Source organism: Pogoniulus pusillus, chromosome 9 (assembly GCF_015220805.1).
Source record: "Pogoniulus pusillus isolate bPogPus1 chromosome 9, bPogPus1.pri, whole genome shotgun sequence".
NCBI classification, from domain to species: Eukaryota; Metazoa; Chordata; class Aves; order Piciformes; family Lybiidae; genus Pogoniulus; species Pogoniulus pusillus.
The window spans coordinates 37,828,680-37,846,772 of NC_087272.1; the positions used below are offsets into that span (position 1 = coordinate 37,828,680).

General features: G+C 45.8%; 1 protein-coding gene across 10 annotated transcripts in view; it reads right to left on the minus strand.

Annotated features, from left to right (window-relative positions):
• FRYL (FRY like transcription coactivator) overlaps positions 1–18,093 on the minus strand; it is a 245,094-nt gene that overhangs the window by 47,567 nt on the left and 179,434 nt on the right. For 8 of the 10 annotated variants that reach the window (XM_064149248.1, XM_064149243.1, XM_064149246.1 and 5 more), the window contains 10 exons: positions 17,867–18,014; positions 16,657–16,760; positions 16,195–16,380; positions 11,915–12,119; positions 10,152–10,273; positions 8,628–8,818; positions 6,952–7,046; positions 5,393–6,000; positions 2,794–2,891; positions 1,341–1,511 (listed from right to left, as the gene is read on the minus strand). In XM_064149248.1, coding sequence (XP_064005318.1) covers positions 1,341–1,511; positions 2,794–2,891; positions 5,393–6,000; positions 6,952–7,046; positions 8,628–8,818; positions 10,152–10,273; positions 11,915–12,119; positions 16,195–16,380; positions 16,657–16,760; positions 17,867–18,014 — 1,928 coding nt within the window. The remainder of the gene's footprint in view (positions 1–1,340; positions 1,512–2,793; positions 2,892–5,392; positions 6,001–6,951; positions 7,047–8,627; positions 8,819–10,151; positions 10,274–11,914; positions 12,120–16,194; positions 16,381–16,656; positions 16,761–17,866; positions 18,015–18,093) is intronic. The other 2 variants (XM_064149244.1, XM_064149250.1) reach the window with 2 other exon arrangements.

Here is an 18,093-nt window from a genome sequence, read left to right on the forward strand (position 1 = left end):
GGTTCTGCACTTTGGCCACAACAACCCCAAGCAGCACTACAGGCAGGGGACAGAGCGGCTGAGAGCAGTCAGGAAAAAAGAGACCAGAGGGTACTGGTAGAGAGGAGCTGAAGCTGAGGCAGCAGTGCCCAGGTGGGCAGCAGAGCCAATGGCATCCTGACCTGGATCAGGAGCAGTGTGGGCAGCAGGACAAGGGAGGTTCTTGTGCCCCTGTGCTCAGCACTGCTCAGGCCACCCCAGGAGTGCTGCGTCTAGTTCTGGGCTCCTGAATTCCAGAGAGCTGTTGAGGTGCTGGAAGGTGTCCAGAGAAGGGCAGCAAGTCTGGGGAGGGGCCTGGAGCAGAGCCCTGTGAGGAGAGGCTGAGGGAGCTGGGGGTGTGCAGCCTGCAGCAGAGGAGGCTCAGGGCAGAGCTCATTGCTGCCTGCAGCTGCCTGCAGGGAGGCTGTAGCCAGGTGGGGTTGGGCTCTGCTGCCAGGCAACCAGCACCAGCAGAAGGGGACACAGCCTGAAGCTGTGCCAGGGCAGGTCTAGGCTAAATGTTACGAGGGAGTTGTTGTCAGAGAGAGTGATTGGCATTGGAATGGGCTGCCCAGGGAGGTGGTGGAGTGGCCGTGGCTGGAGGTGTTGAAGCCAAGCCTGGCTGGGGCACTTAGTGCCATGGTCTGGTTGGTTGGGCAGGGCTGGGTGCTAGGTTGGGCTGGCTGAGCTTGGAGCTCTCTTCCAACCTGCTTGGTTCTATGATTCTCACACGAGATGCATTTGAAAAGGTAACAGCAGTTATTTTGCAGGAGTGGTTGGCATAACCATTTAAATGACCTCTGAGGATATCCAATACTTCAAATTGAACTCTGTGCTGATATTTTTATAGCTGTGCCAAGCTTTAAGTATGTATTTGGCTAGAAAAAGAAAGGAGCTCTTAAGCTTTGTACTAAGTGTCCCAGCCTTTGGTGGGGGCTTGGAACTGGATGACCTTTGAGGTGCTTTCCACCCTCAACCATTCTATGAGTCTGTAAGTGTATTTTACTGAAGGCATGACAGTGAGGGCACTGTATTCATGTAGTACAGAATGTGAGTATCTACTACCAAACACTGTGACCATAAAAAAGGGGTTGTAATTTCAAGGCACATTGAGATTGCTGCACTCCAAACTGCCAGTGCTAATCCCTTTTGTATAGCCTGGAACACTGAAATATCATTCTCCCATTACAGAATCTGTGCTTTTCACACCACACCACACCCCCCCAGTACTCAAAATCATGACTAATAAGGATCTGGCAATGAGTAAATGTAAGGTTGAGCACAGAATGTCGACATGAGACCCACTCTTATCCAAAATTTACCTCTGCAAGGTAAGTCACGAGGTTAAATGTGGCATCTGAGAAAGAGTCATGCAAATATCTGCACACCACATTAATCCAGTTAGAGCAGTCTCTGGAGTAACTGTGTGTGCTGTATAAACTCATCATGTGAGCCAGATTGGCAAGAGTGGGTGATTTCTCTTCTGCACAAACCTGAAAGGCAACAAGAACATTGAATGGCATCAGAAATGATCCATTTCTAACTCACAAGGCACAATGGACTTTCCTCAGGGCACTCCAATAGCTGAAACAGCACACACCACACAAAACAGCATCTCCACTGAATGTTGGTACTTTGGCATCCAGGCTCCAAGTTTGCCTATTACTGCTACTAAACTTACACAAACTAATGTCCTTAGTGAGTAGTGCAAGTGTTCAAAGGGCAGAAGTAGTTTCTGGGTTGGCATCAGGCATCTGCTCCTTTCAGACACAGCCTGCACACAGTTGAGTGATGCAGACAGCACAGTTTGGGCACTCAGAGACTGCATTTGCCATTGGAATGGGCTGCCCAGGGAGGTGGTGGAGTCACTGTCCCTGGAGGTGTTGAAGCAAAGACTGGATGAGGCACTTAGTGCCAAGGTCTGGTTGCTTGTCTAGGGCTGGGTGCTAGGTTGGCTTGGCTGAGCTTGGAGGTCTCTTCCAACCTGCCTGATTCTCTGATTCTGTGATCTCCTATAATGAACAGCACTTTCTTATTCCCCTTTCCATATTCTGGAGGTGTGGAAGCAAAGCCTGGATGAGGCACTTAATGCCATGGTCTGGTTGATTGGCCAAGGCTGGGTGCTAAGTTGGACTGGATAAGCTTGGAGTTCTCTTCCAACCTGGTTGATTCTATGATCTCCTATAACAAACAGCACTTTCTTATTCCCTTGTCCATATTCTGACTTAAAACACAGCTTGTCAGGCCAGGGCACCACCAGCCTGGTTGGAGATTGTTGGTGCCTGTCCTTTAACTGCTGTACCAGACACTAGAGTTCAGGAATAAGCCAAAGTTAACCAACTGTACACAAGTAATGCAAAGAACACACTGCCTTGTCTTCTCTGCTTACCAGCCCAAAAGGTAAAGATCACTCCCTCCTCCTAAGTAAACCAGGAAGTGTGCTTAAAAAGTCATTTAATTCCCACTGCAAATAACAACTTGAAAAATCAGGCAAGCAAGGCAAAGTAATTCATGGCACAAAAAAGGAAATTTCTTCTTTAAATGTCATAGAACAAATTAAATGTGGTGGGGTTTTTTTGGTTAACAAACAGAAACTCAGGGGTTGATAAGAGGTCCAGCTATAGAAATCAGGACCAGACCACATCCAACCTTTGATAGTTATTTTTATACTGCTATTAGAATCACACAGGAGCAGAAAAAAATAAAGACACAGTAGTGGCATAAATTTCAGGATACTTCTTCAAGAGACACTTTTAGGTTCATCATTTTACATACCTTTGCTATCCTGTCAGCTGTTTCTTTACAAAACTGAGTTGGGTTATCAAAATGTTGAATCAGGTGAGGAAGGAGGCACAAGATGTTGAGGGGAAATCCTAAAGACATACATAAACACAGTTATGTGATCCCTAAAGGTGTTTAATAGCACAGTTCAGTGTGGAGTTACTTGGTATTTAAGACCTGGTATTTATGACACATAGAGGCACACAGCTAGATACACATAGATGATATATAAACATACATGTACCTTAATGTGAATGTATATAGAGTGTCTTTGTGTGAGATATCTGCACAAGATGGCAATAAATTCATCACCAGACCAATTATGCACAAATCCAATGAAACTGGATAGGTTCAGGCAGTAGAGTCACATTGGTTCTAGAATATGTTAATGCTTAAAACAGTTATCACAGGGTATGCAAAATAATACATGTGCTCTTAAAACTCACTTGGAAGTAACTTAATAGTCAACACAAAGTTTAAGTGCAGAATTTCTGGGCAGGCAGTCATAAAAAGACTGGATAAGGCACTTAGTGCCATGGTCTGGTTGATTGGATAGGGCTGGGTGATAGGTTGGACTGGATGAGCTTGGAGGTCTCTTCCAACCTGCTTGTTTCTATGACATTCCCACTATCCAGCACTGCAATACTGACAAGTGCAAACAGCATTTAACGCTTAAAACTCACTTGGAAGTAACTTAGTAGTCAACATAGAAAATTTAAGTGTAGTATTTCTGGGCAGGTAGTCATAGCCTGTAACAGATTCCCACTATCCAGCACTGCAATACTGACAAGTGCAAACAACATTTAACTCCTAAAACTCACTTGGAAGTAACTTAGTAGTCAACACAGAAAGTTTAAGTGCAGAATTAATGGGCAGGTAGTCATAGCCTGTAACTGATTCCCACTATCCAGCACTGCAATACTGACAAGTGCAAACAGCATTTAACTCTTAAAACTCACTTGGAAGTAACTCAGTAGTCAACACAGAAAGTTTAAGTGCAGAATTAATGGGCAGGTAGTCATAGTCTGTAACTGATTCCCACTATCCAGCACTGCAATACTGACAAGTGCAGAAAGCATTTAACTCCTAAAACTCACTTGGAAGTAACTTAGTAGTCAACATAGAAAATTTAAGTGTAGTATTTCTGGGCAGGTAGTCATAGCCTGTAACAGATTCCCACTATCCAGCACTGCAATACTGACAAGTGCAAACAACATTTAACTCCTAAAACTCACTTGGAAGTAACTTAGTAGTCAACACAGAAAGTTTAAGTGCAGAATTAATGGGCAGGTAGTCATAGCCTGTAACTGATTCCCACTATCCAGCACTGCAATACTGACAAGTGCAAACAGCATTTAACTCTTAAAACTCACTTGGAAGTAACTCAGTAGTCAACACAGAAAGTTTAAGTGCAGAATTAATGGGCAGGTAGTCATAGTCTGTAACTGATTCCCACTATCCAGCACTGCAATACTGACAAGTGCAGAAAGCATTTAACTCCTAAAACTCACTTGGAAGTAACTTAGTAGTCAACACAGAAAGTTTAAGTGCAGAATTAATGGGCAGGTAGTCATAGCCTGTAACTGATTCCCACTATCCAGCACTGCAATACTGACAAGTGCAAACAGCATTTAACTCTTAAAACTCACTTGGAAGTAACTCAGTAGTCAACACAGAAAGTTTAAGTGCAGAATTAATGGGCAGGTAGTCATAGTCTGTAACTGATTCCCACTATCCATCATGGCAATACTGACAAGTGCAGAAAGCATTTAACTCCTAAAACTCACTTGGAAGTAACTTAGTCAACATAGAAAATTTAAGTGTAGTATTTCTGGGCAGGTAGTCATAGCCTGTAACTGATTCCCACTATCCAGCACTGCAATACTGACAAGTGCAGAAAGCATTTAACTGCTAAAACTCATTTGGAAGTAACTTAGTATTCAACTTAGAAAATTAAAGTGTGGTATTTCTGGGCAGGTAATCATAGTCGGTAACTGATTCCCACTATCCAGCACTGCAATACTAACAAGTGCAGAAAGCATTTAACTGCTAAAACTCATTTGGAAGTAACTTAGTAGTCAACATAGAAAATTAAAGTGTGGTATTTCTGGGCAGGTAGTCATAGCCTGTAACATTCCCACTATCCAGCACTGCAATACTGACAAGTGCAAACAACATTTAACTCCTAAAACTCACTTGGAAGTAACTCAGTAGTCAACACAGAAAGTTTAAGTGCAGAATTAATGGGCAGGTAGTCATAGCCTGTAACTGATTCCCACTATCCAGCACTGCAATACTGACAAGTGCAGAAAGCATTAAACTCTTAAAACTCACTTGGAAGTAACTTAGTAGTCAACAGAGAAAGTTTAAGTGCAGAATTAATGGGCAGGTAGTCATAGCCTGTAACTGATTCCTACTATCCAGCACTGCAATACTGACAAGTGCAAACAACAGTTAACTCCTAAAACTCACTTGGAAGTAACTCAGTAGTCAACACAGAAGGTTTTTTTAAGGGAAATATATAAGACATACTGATTTTGATTACACTTAATTTGGTGGGGAAAACATGTTTTCATCAGCCACAAAAAGATACCTGCTAACTGAGAAGGATCCACCAAAGCATGCCTGGAAATTGTGATGAGTTTACTGAGGAGATGAACTGTCATTTCTTGTGTAGATGCTGAAGTAAAGCCTTTGAGGAAGAGCTGCTGAAGGCCTGGGAAGTTATTCCACTTCAGTTTATTCTGCACCTTCTCTATCTTTTCCCGACTCTCCGACTTATCCAAAGGCAAATGGATGAGAAGCTTGTTGAGCAGCTTGAGAGCCAAAAGGTATTCATACTCATAGTCTGACTCTAGCAAGGAAGCTGCAATCCAAAATATGGTGGCCATCAAGTTGACAGGGTCAGTAGTGGGCTGCACATCATACATGCCTCCCTCTCTCAAGGAGGAGAGGCTTCTAGTCCTGGCCAAGCTTCCCCCATGGTTTATCCTCCCGTCCATTATATCCAGTGTGTTGCTCCGGCGGCGGTCACCTCTCCGCTCGCTGATCACATTCAGTCTCAGAGAATTACTCCTTGTATTGCTGTAGTATCCCAAACCACTGCCACTACTAATGGGACTTGTGCTCAGGTTTATCTGTCCAGTGCTTTTCCTGTTAGCTGCGTACTTGTTTCCCATCACGGAATCGTGGTATGAGGCTCTGAAACACAAATCAGTGCTGCGCATTATTCCATGCAACAGATCTGCACAGCATCCAGCTAAGAAATAGGGGAGGAGAAAAAAGATGCCACACCAAACACAGACACAGAGGGAGTGCTGAGCTTTTAAGAGGAGAGGCTGAGGGAGCTGGGGTTGGTAAGCCTGGAGGAGGCTCAGGGCAGAGCTCATTGCTGTCTACAACTACCCGGAGGGAGGCTGTAGCCAGGTGGGGTTGGGCTCTGCTGCCAGGCAGCCAGCAACAGAAGAAGGGGACACAGTCTCAAGCTGTGCCAGGGGAGGTCTAGGCTGGATGTTAGTTGTTGTCAGAGAGAGTGATTGGCATTGGAATGGGCTGCCCAGGGAGGTGGTGGAGTGGCTGTGCCTGGAGGTGTTGAAGCAAAGCCTGGCTGGGGCACTTAGTGCCATGGTCTGGTTGACTGGCCAGGGCTGGGTGCTAGATTGGGCTGGTTGAGCTTGGAGGTCTCTTCCAACCTGGTTGATTCCATGATTCTAACAACTACCTCACTCACAGAAGCACCATCTTAACCCATGTCTTAAACAAGAAGCATGAGTACAGTTTTTAGACTGTCCCTGGAGGGGTTTTGCCATGGTTTAGTTGATTGGAAGGGTTGGGTGCTAGGTTGGACTCGATGATCTCAGAGGTCTTTTGCAACCTGGTGAATTCTGTGATTTCAGAACTGAGCCATAAGAAGCACCTTGAAAAGCTGCTTCTTAAAAAAACCAAACTGGACTCAGAAGGGTAAGTTGGAATGGTAGCAGAAATGCTTTTCAGAGACTCTAGATTGTGGGGAGTTTTGCTTGAGGCAGGGAAAAAACCACAGAAAAAGCAAGCAGTTTTGCAACTATTCTGCATGGACAACATAAAATTCTCTCATTGGCTTTGTAATGTGGATCTTTAACAATGCAAATGTCTAAAAATCCAGGAACTTACTGAGAAAGGGCAGAAAGCAGATCGTAATGCTTCATGGTTTCCGCCAAGGTATCAATAGCAGACTCTAAGGTCAGAAGCAGTTCTATGACAAAACCCTGAGGAGAGCCACAGGTCAGCATAAATTAGGCAACCTCACAAATCACTGACTGACAGAAAAAATGTAAAAGTAGTAACTAAGTTATTATTTCATGCATCAAAGACAACATAATCCCAATGAGACAGCTCAGATGAGAAGCACAGCTTCGAGACAGGGAAAGACTCATTCTGCTTTGCTGAGGGAGCTGGGGGTGTGCAGCCTGCAGCAGAGGAGGCTCAGGGCAGAGCTCATTGCTGTCTGCAGCTACCTGAAGGGAGGCTGTAGCCAGGTGGGGTTGGGCTCTGCTGCCAGGCAGCCAGCAACAGAAGAAGGGGACACAGCCTCAAGCTGTGCCAGGGGAGGTCTAGGCTGGATGTTAGGAGGAAGTTGTTGCCAGAAAGAGTGACTGGCATTGGAATGGGCTGCCCAGGGAGGTGGTGGAGTCACTGAGCCTGGAGGTGTTGAAGCCAAGCCTGGCTGAGGCACTTAGTGCCATGGTCTCGTTGCTTGGCCAGGGCTGGGTGGTAGGTTGGACTGGCTGAGCTGGGAGGTCTCTTCCGACCTGACTTATTCTATTCCATTCCATTCCATTCCTATTCTATTATCTTCTCTTCCTATTCCATTCCATTCCTATTCTACTCCTATTCTATTCTCTTCCTATTCCATTCCTACTCTATTCCTATTCTATTATCTTCCTATTCTGTTCCAATCCTATTCTATTCTATTATGTTCCTATTCCATTCCATTCCTATTCTAATCCTATTCTATTCTCACCTCTTCCTATTCTATTCCTATTCTATTCTATTATCTTCCTATTCCATTCCATTCCTATTCTAATCCTATTCTATTCTCACCTCTTCCTATTCCATTCCATTCCTATTCTATTCCTATTCTATTCTATTATCTTCCTATTCCATTCCATTCCTATTCTATTCTAATCCTATTCTATTCTCACCTCTTCCTATTCCATTCCATTCCTATTCTATTCTAATCCTATTCTATTCTCACCTCTTCCTATTCCATTCCTATTCTATTCCTATTCTATTCTATTCTCTTCCTATTCCATTCCTACTCTATTATCTTCCTATTCTGTTCCTTTCCTATTCTAATCCTATTTTATTCTCTTCCTATTCCATTCCATTCCTCTTCTCTTCCATTCCACTCCTATTCCATTCCTATTCTTTTCAAGAATAGAGTCATTTAGACTCTCATTTTGCAACAGCACAAGATTAGATCCACATCTTTAGGTGTACAGTAACAGCAAGTTGGATGCTTTTAAACACTTTATCAGGTTAAGCTCTTACTAAAAGAAAACCTCAATGATTTTTCCTATGTCTGATCTCTCCATGTGCTAACTACAGAAGGTGTTTTCAAGAAACATGTATCAAACACTCTGGATGTTCTAACTGGCAGAGAAGAGAATGTGTGCAGCTCCTTTTTTCATCAGTTAACCAGGAAGTATCACCAGTAAAACTGCTCTGATGCTTGAAATAATCTTCACTTCTAAACAAGATGCAACTGGATGAAAAAATGCTTTCAGATGTCATCAAAATACTAGCCCAGGTCTGTCATTTAGGTAGACAGTAAGGGAAACAAATACCTGAGCTTCTTCTCCTGCATCTCCAACAGTTTCTACAAGTCTGGAGAGAACATCAGAAAGTGTAGATGCAGTAAGAGGCTGCTTCAGAGCCCTGAAAATCTGGAAGGACCTCCCAGCGTAATGGCGAGAGGAGCAGGAGAGCGCAGTTTGCAAAGCCACTTCGCTGAGGCGCTGCTCCAGCTGAAATCCTCCTGTCAAAGCAAGGGAACACTCAGGCCACACAATGATCCAAAGCCCCCAACCCTTATGGAGCAAAGCTGGAGGTGGGGAGAGTCAGCCTGGAGGTGAGGTGGAAGTTGTTGAGCAGGAGAGTGGTGAGAGGCTGGAATGGGTTGCCCAGGGAGGTGGTCGAAGCCACATCCCAGGAGGTGTTTGAGGCCAGGCTGGCTGAGGCTGTGTGCAGCCTGCTCTAAGGTAGGGTGTCCCTGGGCATGGCAGGGGGGTTGGAACTAGATGAATCCTGTGGTCCCTTCCAACCCTGACTGATTCTGTGATTCTAAACCATCTGAATTTAACAGAGAATAAAGTACCAAATTAATTCCTAACACTCTCATCTTCCCTCTTCTTCTCAAGCAGACCTGGAGGTCTTCAAGAAAAGACTGGCTGAGGCACTTAGTGCCATGGTCTAGTTGACTGGATGGGGCAGGGGGATAGGTTGGACTGGATGATCTTGGAGGTCTCTTCCAACCTGGTTGATTCTATGATTCTATGATTACTCTCAAAATTATTTCCAGCCCTATGAACTTCTTTTTCCTAACACAACACTGCAGAGACTTTGCAGACAATAACATATTTATCTTAGAGGTCTCTTCCAGCCTGGTTGATTCTATGATTTAATGACCACCATAAATTGTTAAGGTATTTTATCTCATTCTTAGAAGATTCTATTTCAATAATAAGGTGTCCCCAGCACAAGAAGGACACAGAGATATTGGAGCAACTCCAGAGGAGAGACACAAAGATGTTCCAAGGGCTAAAGCAGCTCTGCTATGAGGATAGGCTGAGGGTGCTGGGAGTGCTTAGCCTGGAGAAGACTCCAGGGAGACCTGAGAGCTGCCTGCCAATAGCTGAAGGGCTCCTACAGGAAGGATGCAGAAGGACTTTTTATTAGGGTGTCTAGAGACAGGACAAGGGGGAATGGTTTGGAGCTGAGAGAGTAGGTTTAGACTGGAGCTTAGGAATTAATTCCTAAGAGACACTGGAATAGGCTGTGGCTGTCTCCTCCCTCCCTGGGAGTGTTCAAGGCCAGGTTGGATGAGGTCCTGAACAGCTGAGTCTCTAGTTGAGAGGTGTCCCAGCCCATGGTGGGGAAGCTGGAGTAGATGATCTCTGAGGCCCCTTCCAAACTAAGCCATTCCATGCTTTTACTTCAGGTATGTAATAGCTAAGAAAAATCTTTTCTTTAGATGCAGTAAGCAACCCTTCAGAATGATTTTGTAGCTGTAAAGTTACAGGCATTCAAAAACTACTCATTCAGTTTGCAGACTTGGATCTCATATCCTGGACCAACTCTTTCCAACCTACCTGAGCTAGACTGCTTAAATACAGACACCACATGCTTTAAAAACACAGTTAACTGCTCAGCACTCTTTATATTAGGATTCTTGGCTGAAACATCTTCATGATTCCAAAGTGGGCCTCTTTTCCTAAAAGTGGAAGAAAATAAACAGGATATAAACCACAGCCTTTGGCATTAGCATTATTTAAATGTTGTTTTAACCTTAAGGTTAACTGCAAAGGAATAAAATGAAGCACTCAGAACTGCAGACACGAATAGGAAAGAAGTCTGACAAGGGCCCAAGGTTATATAATAACAGCACACAAGAGAAAGTGAAAGATATCAGAGCCAGCTGAAGTAAGGGGAGGAAGTTTAGGAAGCCAGCCAAGCTGGAGGTGGGGAGATTCAGACTGGACATGAGGAGGAAGTTCTTCAGCATGAGAGTGGTGAGAGCCTGGAATGGGTTGCCCGGGAAGGTGGTTGAGACCACATCCCTGGAGGTGTTTAAGGCCAGGCTGGATGAGGCTCTGGCCAGCTTGATCTAGGGTAGGGTGTCCCTACCCATGGCAAGGGGGTTAGAACTGGCTGATCCTTGTGGTCCCTTCCAACCCTGACTGATTCTATGATTCTATGAAGTGATAGCATTGAGTTATCTAACAAAGAATCAGTACAACTAACACCATGACAGATTAAAACCATCTCCTTTCTTCCCTTCACCCCACCATGCTATTCTAAATTTAGGCTGATGGAAAGTATAAGTAATAACCAAAATCTATGGGCAACAGTGGGATGTCAGATCTGCACTCTTGAAAGCTTTATATGCATTGTCACACAACCTGTTGGTAACTTTACAGATGTTCTCTGCCACAAAGCTCTGTTTTTGAAGAGCCTGCTCTCTGCTGATAGGTAATTCATCAACTCCACACAATTCCTGCAGCTCCCTAATTGTCTTTAGGTAAAAAAGGGGATTCTATAAACTGTATGGCAAGCAAAGCCAACAGACCTGCTCTGCTCTGGTGAGGCTGTAGCTGGAATATTGTGTCCAATTCTGGGCCCTTCAGGTCAAGAAGGACCTCAGGGAAGTGCCTGAAAGAGTCCAGTGCAAAGCTACCCAAATGGTTAAGGGAGTGGAACATCTCCCTTGGGAGGGAAGGCTGAGGGAGCTGAGTCTCTTTAGCCTGGAGCAGAGGAGCCTGAGGGGTGACCTCATCCATGTTTATAAAGATGTTAAGGGCAGTGTGGGGATGCAGCCCAATGGGGGGCAGCAGATGCAGCCAGGCTCTGCTCAGGGATGTCCAGTGATAGGACAAGGGGGAATGGGGGCAAGCTGGAGCAGAGGAGGTGCCATGGGAACATGAGAGAAAACTTCTTCCCTGTGAGTGCCAGAGCCCTGGAGCAGGCTGCCCAGAGAGGTTGTGCAGTCTCCTTCTCTGGAGGCTTTCCAAACCTGCTGGGTGCATTCCTGTGTAAGCTGCCCTAGGTGGTCCTGCTCTAGCAGGGGGGCTGGTCTCAATGATGAGGTCCCTTCCAACTCCTAACATTCTGTGACACAGCATAGCAAAAGACTTAAACATTCAGGACATGAAAGGGTGGCTGAAATGGTTTGAAAGTATTGGTAAATTAGAGCTGTTCATAGACTGTGAAGCACAAAACCACTTTGGAATTAATCTGTCTCTTTTCTGGTGACAAAATAAGAGGCAAAACAAGAAGTGTTGATGCCAAACAGTCAGGGGCTTGCCACATTTCCACAAAATACATGTCTTGAGAAAAATGAGAACTGAAATCTTACCTTGAGGTAATAAATTCTATGAGAGTTTTCACTTTTTCATCCTGCTCTACTGAAATGTCAACCTCATTGAGGATTGTGGTTTGCAGATGAGAAATGGCAGCACTTGTATTTCCTAAACTGATGCTAGAAGAGGTAGAACTTGAACTAAGCCCTGAGTCTGTCATTGGGGAGGGCTGGTAATCAGGTATAAAATCATGAACACCTGCTGAAATAAAAACCAAGATGATTATTGTGCTCTTACCTTGACAGCCAATATCAAATACATAAAGAAAAAATTACCCTCTAAAAAACATAAATTACCCCCTCAAACCCCAGTAAAATTAGGTCTGGAGCATAGCCCTGTGAGGAGAGGCTGAGGGAGCTGGGGGTGTGCAGCCTGCAGCAGAGGAGGCTCAGGGCAGACCTCATTGCTGACTACAGCTACCTGAAGGGAGGCTGTAGCCAGGTGGGAATTGGTCTCTTTTCCCAGACAACCAGCAACAGAAGAAGGGGACACAGCCTCAAGTTGTGCTGGGGGATGTTAGGAGGAAGTTCTTGACAAGAGAATGTGATTGGCATTGGAATGGGCTGCCCAGGGAGGTGGTGGAGTGGCTGTGCCTGGAGGTGTTAAAGCCAAGCCTGGCTGGGGCACTTAGTGCCATGGTCTGGGTGACTGGATGGGGCTGGGTGCTAGGTTGGACTGGCTGAGCTTGGAGGTCTCTTCCAACCTGCTTGATTCTATGATTCTATGATTCTAAATTAGCAAACATAATGAGAATAATACAACAGATGTAAACATTTCAATGCAATCTGATATAGGCAAAGCCTTCACATGCCTGGAGCCTTAGCAAGGAACTGGGGGATCCCTTTTTAAACCCACTGCATTATGCTGGAGTTTGGAGCTTCTGAGGAATCTCACCTTACTAAGCTGAGGAAAATAACACAAACCACTTCCTAACAATGTGCAGACATTGGGTTTTTTTGGTTAAAACTCAGTCCCAGTGTAACTGACAGCACTTTAAGGGAAGTATTAGCAAGGCAGCTCTGAGCAGAGCTCCTCTGGCTGCACAAAGTTTCTCTGCAGTTAGCTCAGTCTTGCTCCTCTAAGACTGTAGAGAACTACAAGGGAATCAAACACAACAGCACTAACTCCACACACTACTCCTCTATCTATCTGTGAAGTGCTGGGAGAAAGTAAGCTGGCTAGGGAAAGTGAGGCACAAACCTCTGTCTGTAACAGCTCTACATGAGCTTGAGGCTCACTGACAGCCACCACAAAATGCCACTCTGCAGAACCACAGGGGTTGGGCTGAGCTGTTAGCTGATTCAAAGAAAATCTGTCACCAGCTTGGCTGCCCTTGTGCTAGGATGGATGTTAGGAACAAGCTCAGCACCATGAGGGCAGTGGAACACTGCAATAGGTTGCCCAGGGAGGTGGTTGTGGCCTTATTCCTGGAGGTATTCAATATCTTTATTGATGACCTGGATGAGGGCATTGAGTCCAGCATCAGTAAGTTTGCAGATGACACCAAGCTAGGAGCAGGTGTTGATCTGTTGGAAGGTAGGAGAGCCCTGCAGAGGGACCTGGCCAGGCTGGATGGGTGGGCAGAAGCCAATGGGATGAGATTTAACAAGGCCAAGTGCAGGGTTCTACACTTTGGCCACAACAACCCCAAGCAGCACTACAGGCTGGGGACTGAGTGCCTGCAGAGCAGCCAGGAGGAAAGGGACCTGGGGGTACTGATAGATAGTAGCTGAAGATGAGCCAGCAGTGTGCCCAGGTGGTCAAGAGAGCCAATGGCATCCTGGCCTGCATCAGGAGCAGTGTGGCCAGCAGGACAAGGGAGGTTCTTCTGCCCCTGTACTCAGCACTGGTCAGGCCACACCTTGAGTGCTGTGTCCAGTTCTGGGCCCTTCAATTCAAGAGAGATGTTGAGGTGCTGGAACATGTCCAGAGAAGGGCAACAAAGCTGATGAGGGGCCTGGAGCACAAATCCTATGAGGAGAGGTTGAGGGAGCTGGGGGTGTTTAGCCTGGAGAAGAGGAGGCTCAGGGGTGATCTTATTACTGTCTACAACTACCTGAGGGGAGGCTGTAGCCAGGTGGGGGGTGGGCTCTTCTCTCAGGCAACCAGCAACAGAACAAGGGGACACAGTCTCAAGTTGTGCCAGGGCAGGTCTAGGCTGGATGTTAGGAAGAAGTTCTTCACAGAGAGAGTGATTGGCATTGGAATGGGCTGCCCAGGGAGGTGGTGGAGGCACCGTCCCTGGGGGTCTTCAAGAAAAGCCTGGATGAGGCACTTAGTGCCATGGTCTGGTTGATTGGACAGGGCTGGGTGCTAGGTTGGACTGGATGAGCTTGGAGGTCTCTTCCAACCTGGTTGATTCTATGATTCTAAGGTGAGGCTCGACAGGTCTGTGGGCAACCTGATCTAATTAACCATGTCCCTGCTGAATGCAGAAGGGGTTGGGCTGGATGAGCTTTGGAGGTCTCCTCCAACCCAGACCATTCTATGACTCTATGCATATTTTAAGCATCATCTGGAAATGTTTGATGCTGAACCTGTTGGAGTTTCAGAGATTTTTGTTTTAATTACAACAAAACACTGAGACACATTTATGTTTCTACCCAAGATTAAGGAATGAAGTGGTTTAAGCCACCACACAGGTGCAACAGTGACGTTACACCAAAGAATTCTTTCACTGTGTCCACTTTTCCACTTCTGATTGCTGTGAATATCAGACTGACAAAACAGCTGAAGACCTTTGGTGAGTGACAGAAGAACTTCAGATGTGAACAAAACAGAACAGATCTTACAGCAGGAGGCTGCCACCTACTGAAGTGCTATGAAACACTGAAAAATTAACTGCTTTTGTCAACTACAACAGGCTCCTACCATCAAAACACAACTTCGATGAAGACACAGGTGGAAAATACAATTCCCTGTGTATTAGTCTGGTTAAGATGAACACTGTAGAAACTAAGTGTCTGAGGCCAGGCTGGATGAGGCTCTGGCCAGCTTGATTGAGGGTAGGGTGTCCCTGGGCATGGCAGGGGGGTTGGAATTGGCTGATCCCTGTGGTCCCTTCCAACCCTGACTGATTCTATGAAAAAAAAGTAGTATTCTGATAGCCTGTTGAATAATGCAATGACAGCTCAAAAGTCAGCTGTTGTAAACAAGGAAGAGGGTGGTGAGACACTGGCACAGGTTGCCCAGGGGGGTTGTGGAGCACAGAATCACCCGATGTGATCAAAGATCACATCGGGTGATTCTGTGCTCCACAACCCCCCTGGAGGTGTTCAAGGCCAGGCTGGATGAGGCCTTGAGTGATCTGTTCTAGTGGGAGATGTCCCTGCCTACGGCAGGGGGTTGGAACTAGATGACCTTTGTGGTCCCTTCCAACCTAACCCATTCTATGATGCTATGATCTTAGAGGGTTTCATCAACTTGGGCATCATAAACAGTTCTATATCATAGCTCAGAATCATTAAGCTCCCTCTGTGGTTTCCACTGCTATTCAATCATCCAACTTCTGTGACTGGGCACAAACTGCTAACATGAGTCACATTAACTTTCTCTTAAATAAAACCTGTATGAACAGAATCATTCTCCCCCTCTACTCTGCTCTGCTGAGACTCCACTTGGAATACTGCATCCAGTTCTGGAGCCCCTGGGACAAGAAGGATGTGGAGATGCTGGAGAGTGTCCAGGGAAGTGCCCCAAGGATGCTCAGAGGGCTGCAGCAGCTCTGCTGTGAGCACAGCCTGAAAGAGTTGGGGCTGTGCAGGCTGGAGCAGAGGAGGCTCCCAGGTGGCCTTCTTGTGGCCTTCCAGGATCTGGAAGGGGCTACAAAATAGCTGGGGAGGGACTTTTTAGGCTGTCAGGGAGTGACAGGAATGGGGGGAATGGAGCAAAGGTGGAGGTGGGGACGTTCAGGCTGGAGGTGAGAGGGAAGTTGTTGAGCAGGAGAGTGGTGAGAGGCTGGAATGGGTTGCCCAGGGAGGTGGTTGAGGCCCCATGGCTGGAGGTGTTTGAGGCCAGGCTGGCTGAGGCTGTGGGCAGCCTGCTCTAGGGTAGGGTGTCCCTGGGCATGGCAGGAGGGTGGAATTGGCTGCTCCTTGTGGTCCCTTCCAACCCTGACTGATTCTATGCTTCTATATTAATTTTGACTGAAATAAAATCTGTCTGAACACATTTTCATGCCAAGGGCTTAGGAAATTACAAATAACAGACATGAAAATAACACCTGGAAGACTTTTCATGGTATTTTAACAGGCAACTTCATACATCTAAAGCCTACCTGTGAAAGTATAGTCTAAGTGTGTAGCTTGCTTGACAGTAAGCACCCTGGACTCATTGAACTCTCTGTTTCTGAGCAGGACAGAAGCAACAGACTGGACATTAGTGCCAGACCCCATCACTATCAGTAGATGCAAAAGCAGCCGTTTGCAATGCTCATAGACTTCTGGGTGACAGTGGTCAAAACCTAAGAGAAAAGAAGAATGGAAAAGCTTAGTGACATTCAGAAGAGCCTGCTGAACTAAATCATTTAACATCCAGTTGGATTCTCAATGGTCTGTTGTGCTTTACCAAAGAATTGATTTGTAATTCATTAAACAGTTTGGTAGTGTCTCAGTATAAACCCAATATAAACCCAAATGTGCTGCTTGGAGAGCAGCCCTGAGGAGAGGCAGTGGCATTTAGTTTAAAAGCAGCTACAATTTCTCAGCTATTAGACATACTCCTGTAGGAATTCACTTACCTATAAAAATTGCATGGAGCAAAAGATGTAAATATCCTCCCCATTCCACCTTTACACTGTGGTCAACTATCAAGTCAGTCAGGAGGATCACTGCTATATTGCATCTAAAAACAACAGAAAAGTTTGTTAGGATAACACAGCATCAACTTCATTAGAAGCTGCAAAGAGCTTAATATACTACCAGTAACTATTGTACATCCATAAACATCCACTAAGTTGTACTCCAGAAGCAAAGATGAATGCTCAGTACATAGAAAAACTTTACACCTCCAAACAAAAAGGCTGAGAAATCTTCAACTGCTAGAGTTGAGGAAAAGAAAGGAAGGGAAATCAATGGGAAAAAAGGGAAGAGAAAACAAGGGAAGGGAAAACAAGGGAAAGGAAGGGAAGAGAAAACAAGGGAAGGGAAGGGAAGAGAAAACAAGGGAAGGGAAGGGAAGGGAAGGGAAGGGAAGGGAAGGGAAGGGAAGGGAAGGGAAGGGAAGGGAAGGGAAGGGAAGGGAAGGGAAGGGAAGGGAAGGGAAGGGAAGGGAAGGGAAGGGAAGGGAAGGGAAGGGAAGGGAAGGGAAAACAAGGGAAAGGAAGGCAAGGGAAACAAGGGAAGGGAAGGGAAGGGAAGGGAAGGGAAGGGAAGGGAAGGGAAGGGAAGGGAAGGGAAGGGAAGGGAAGGGAAGGGAAGGGAAGGGAAGGGAAGGGAAGGGAAGGGAAGGGAAGGGAAGGGAAAACAAGGGAAAGGAAGGGAAGGGAAACAAGGGAAGGGAAGGGAAGGGAAGGGAAAACAAGGGAAAGGAAGGGAAGGGAAACAAGGGAAGGGAAGGGAAGGGAAGGGAAGGGAAGGGAAGGGAAGGGAAGGGAAGGGAAGGGAAGGGAAGGGAAGGGAAGGGAAGGGAAGGGAAGGGAAGGGAAGGGAAGGGAAGGGAAGGGAAGGGAAGGGAAGGGAAGGGAAGGGAAGGGAAGGGAAGGGAAGGGAAGGGAAGGGAAGGGAAGGGAAAATAAGGGAAGGGAAGAGAGGAGAAGACAAAGGAAAGGAAGAGAAAACAAGGCAAGGGAAAACAAGGGAAAGGAAGAGGAAACAAGGGAAGGGAAAACAAGGGAAGACTTCATAAGACAAATGTTCTACCTTCTGTGTCTTAGTCTCTGATCTTTAAATTACTCTGTTTGTGCAACTGAAAACACAAAGAACTGCCATCAGTGCTGTTAAAACAGTTACCTGTGAAGAGACATGCCCGGAGAAGTTTCAGGCAAGTAATCCACCAATGGTGACCAGCAACCTCCAGTAGGTGGAAAAGGCAGAGGCTCTCCTTGGTTGTGTTCCATCACTTTCAAGCGCCAGTTTGCATACAGAGGCATTGAGTCACCTAAAATAACAGATAATTAAACCAGAACAACAACAACAAAAATCCATGTTTATTATATAGTCTTCTAAATAAATATTTT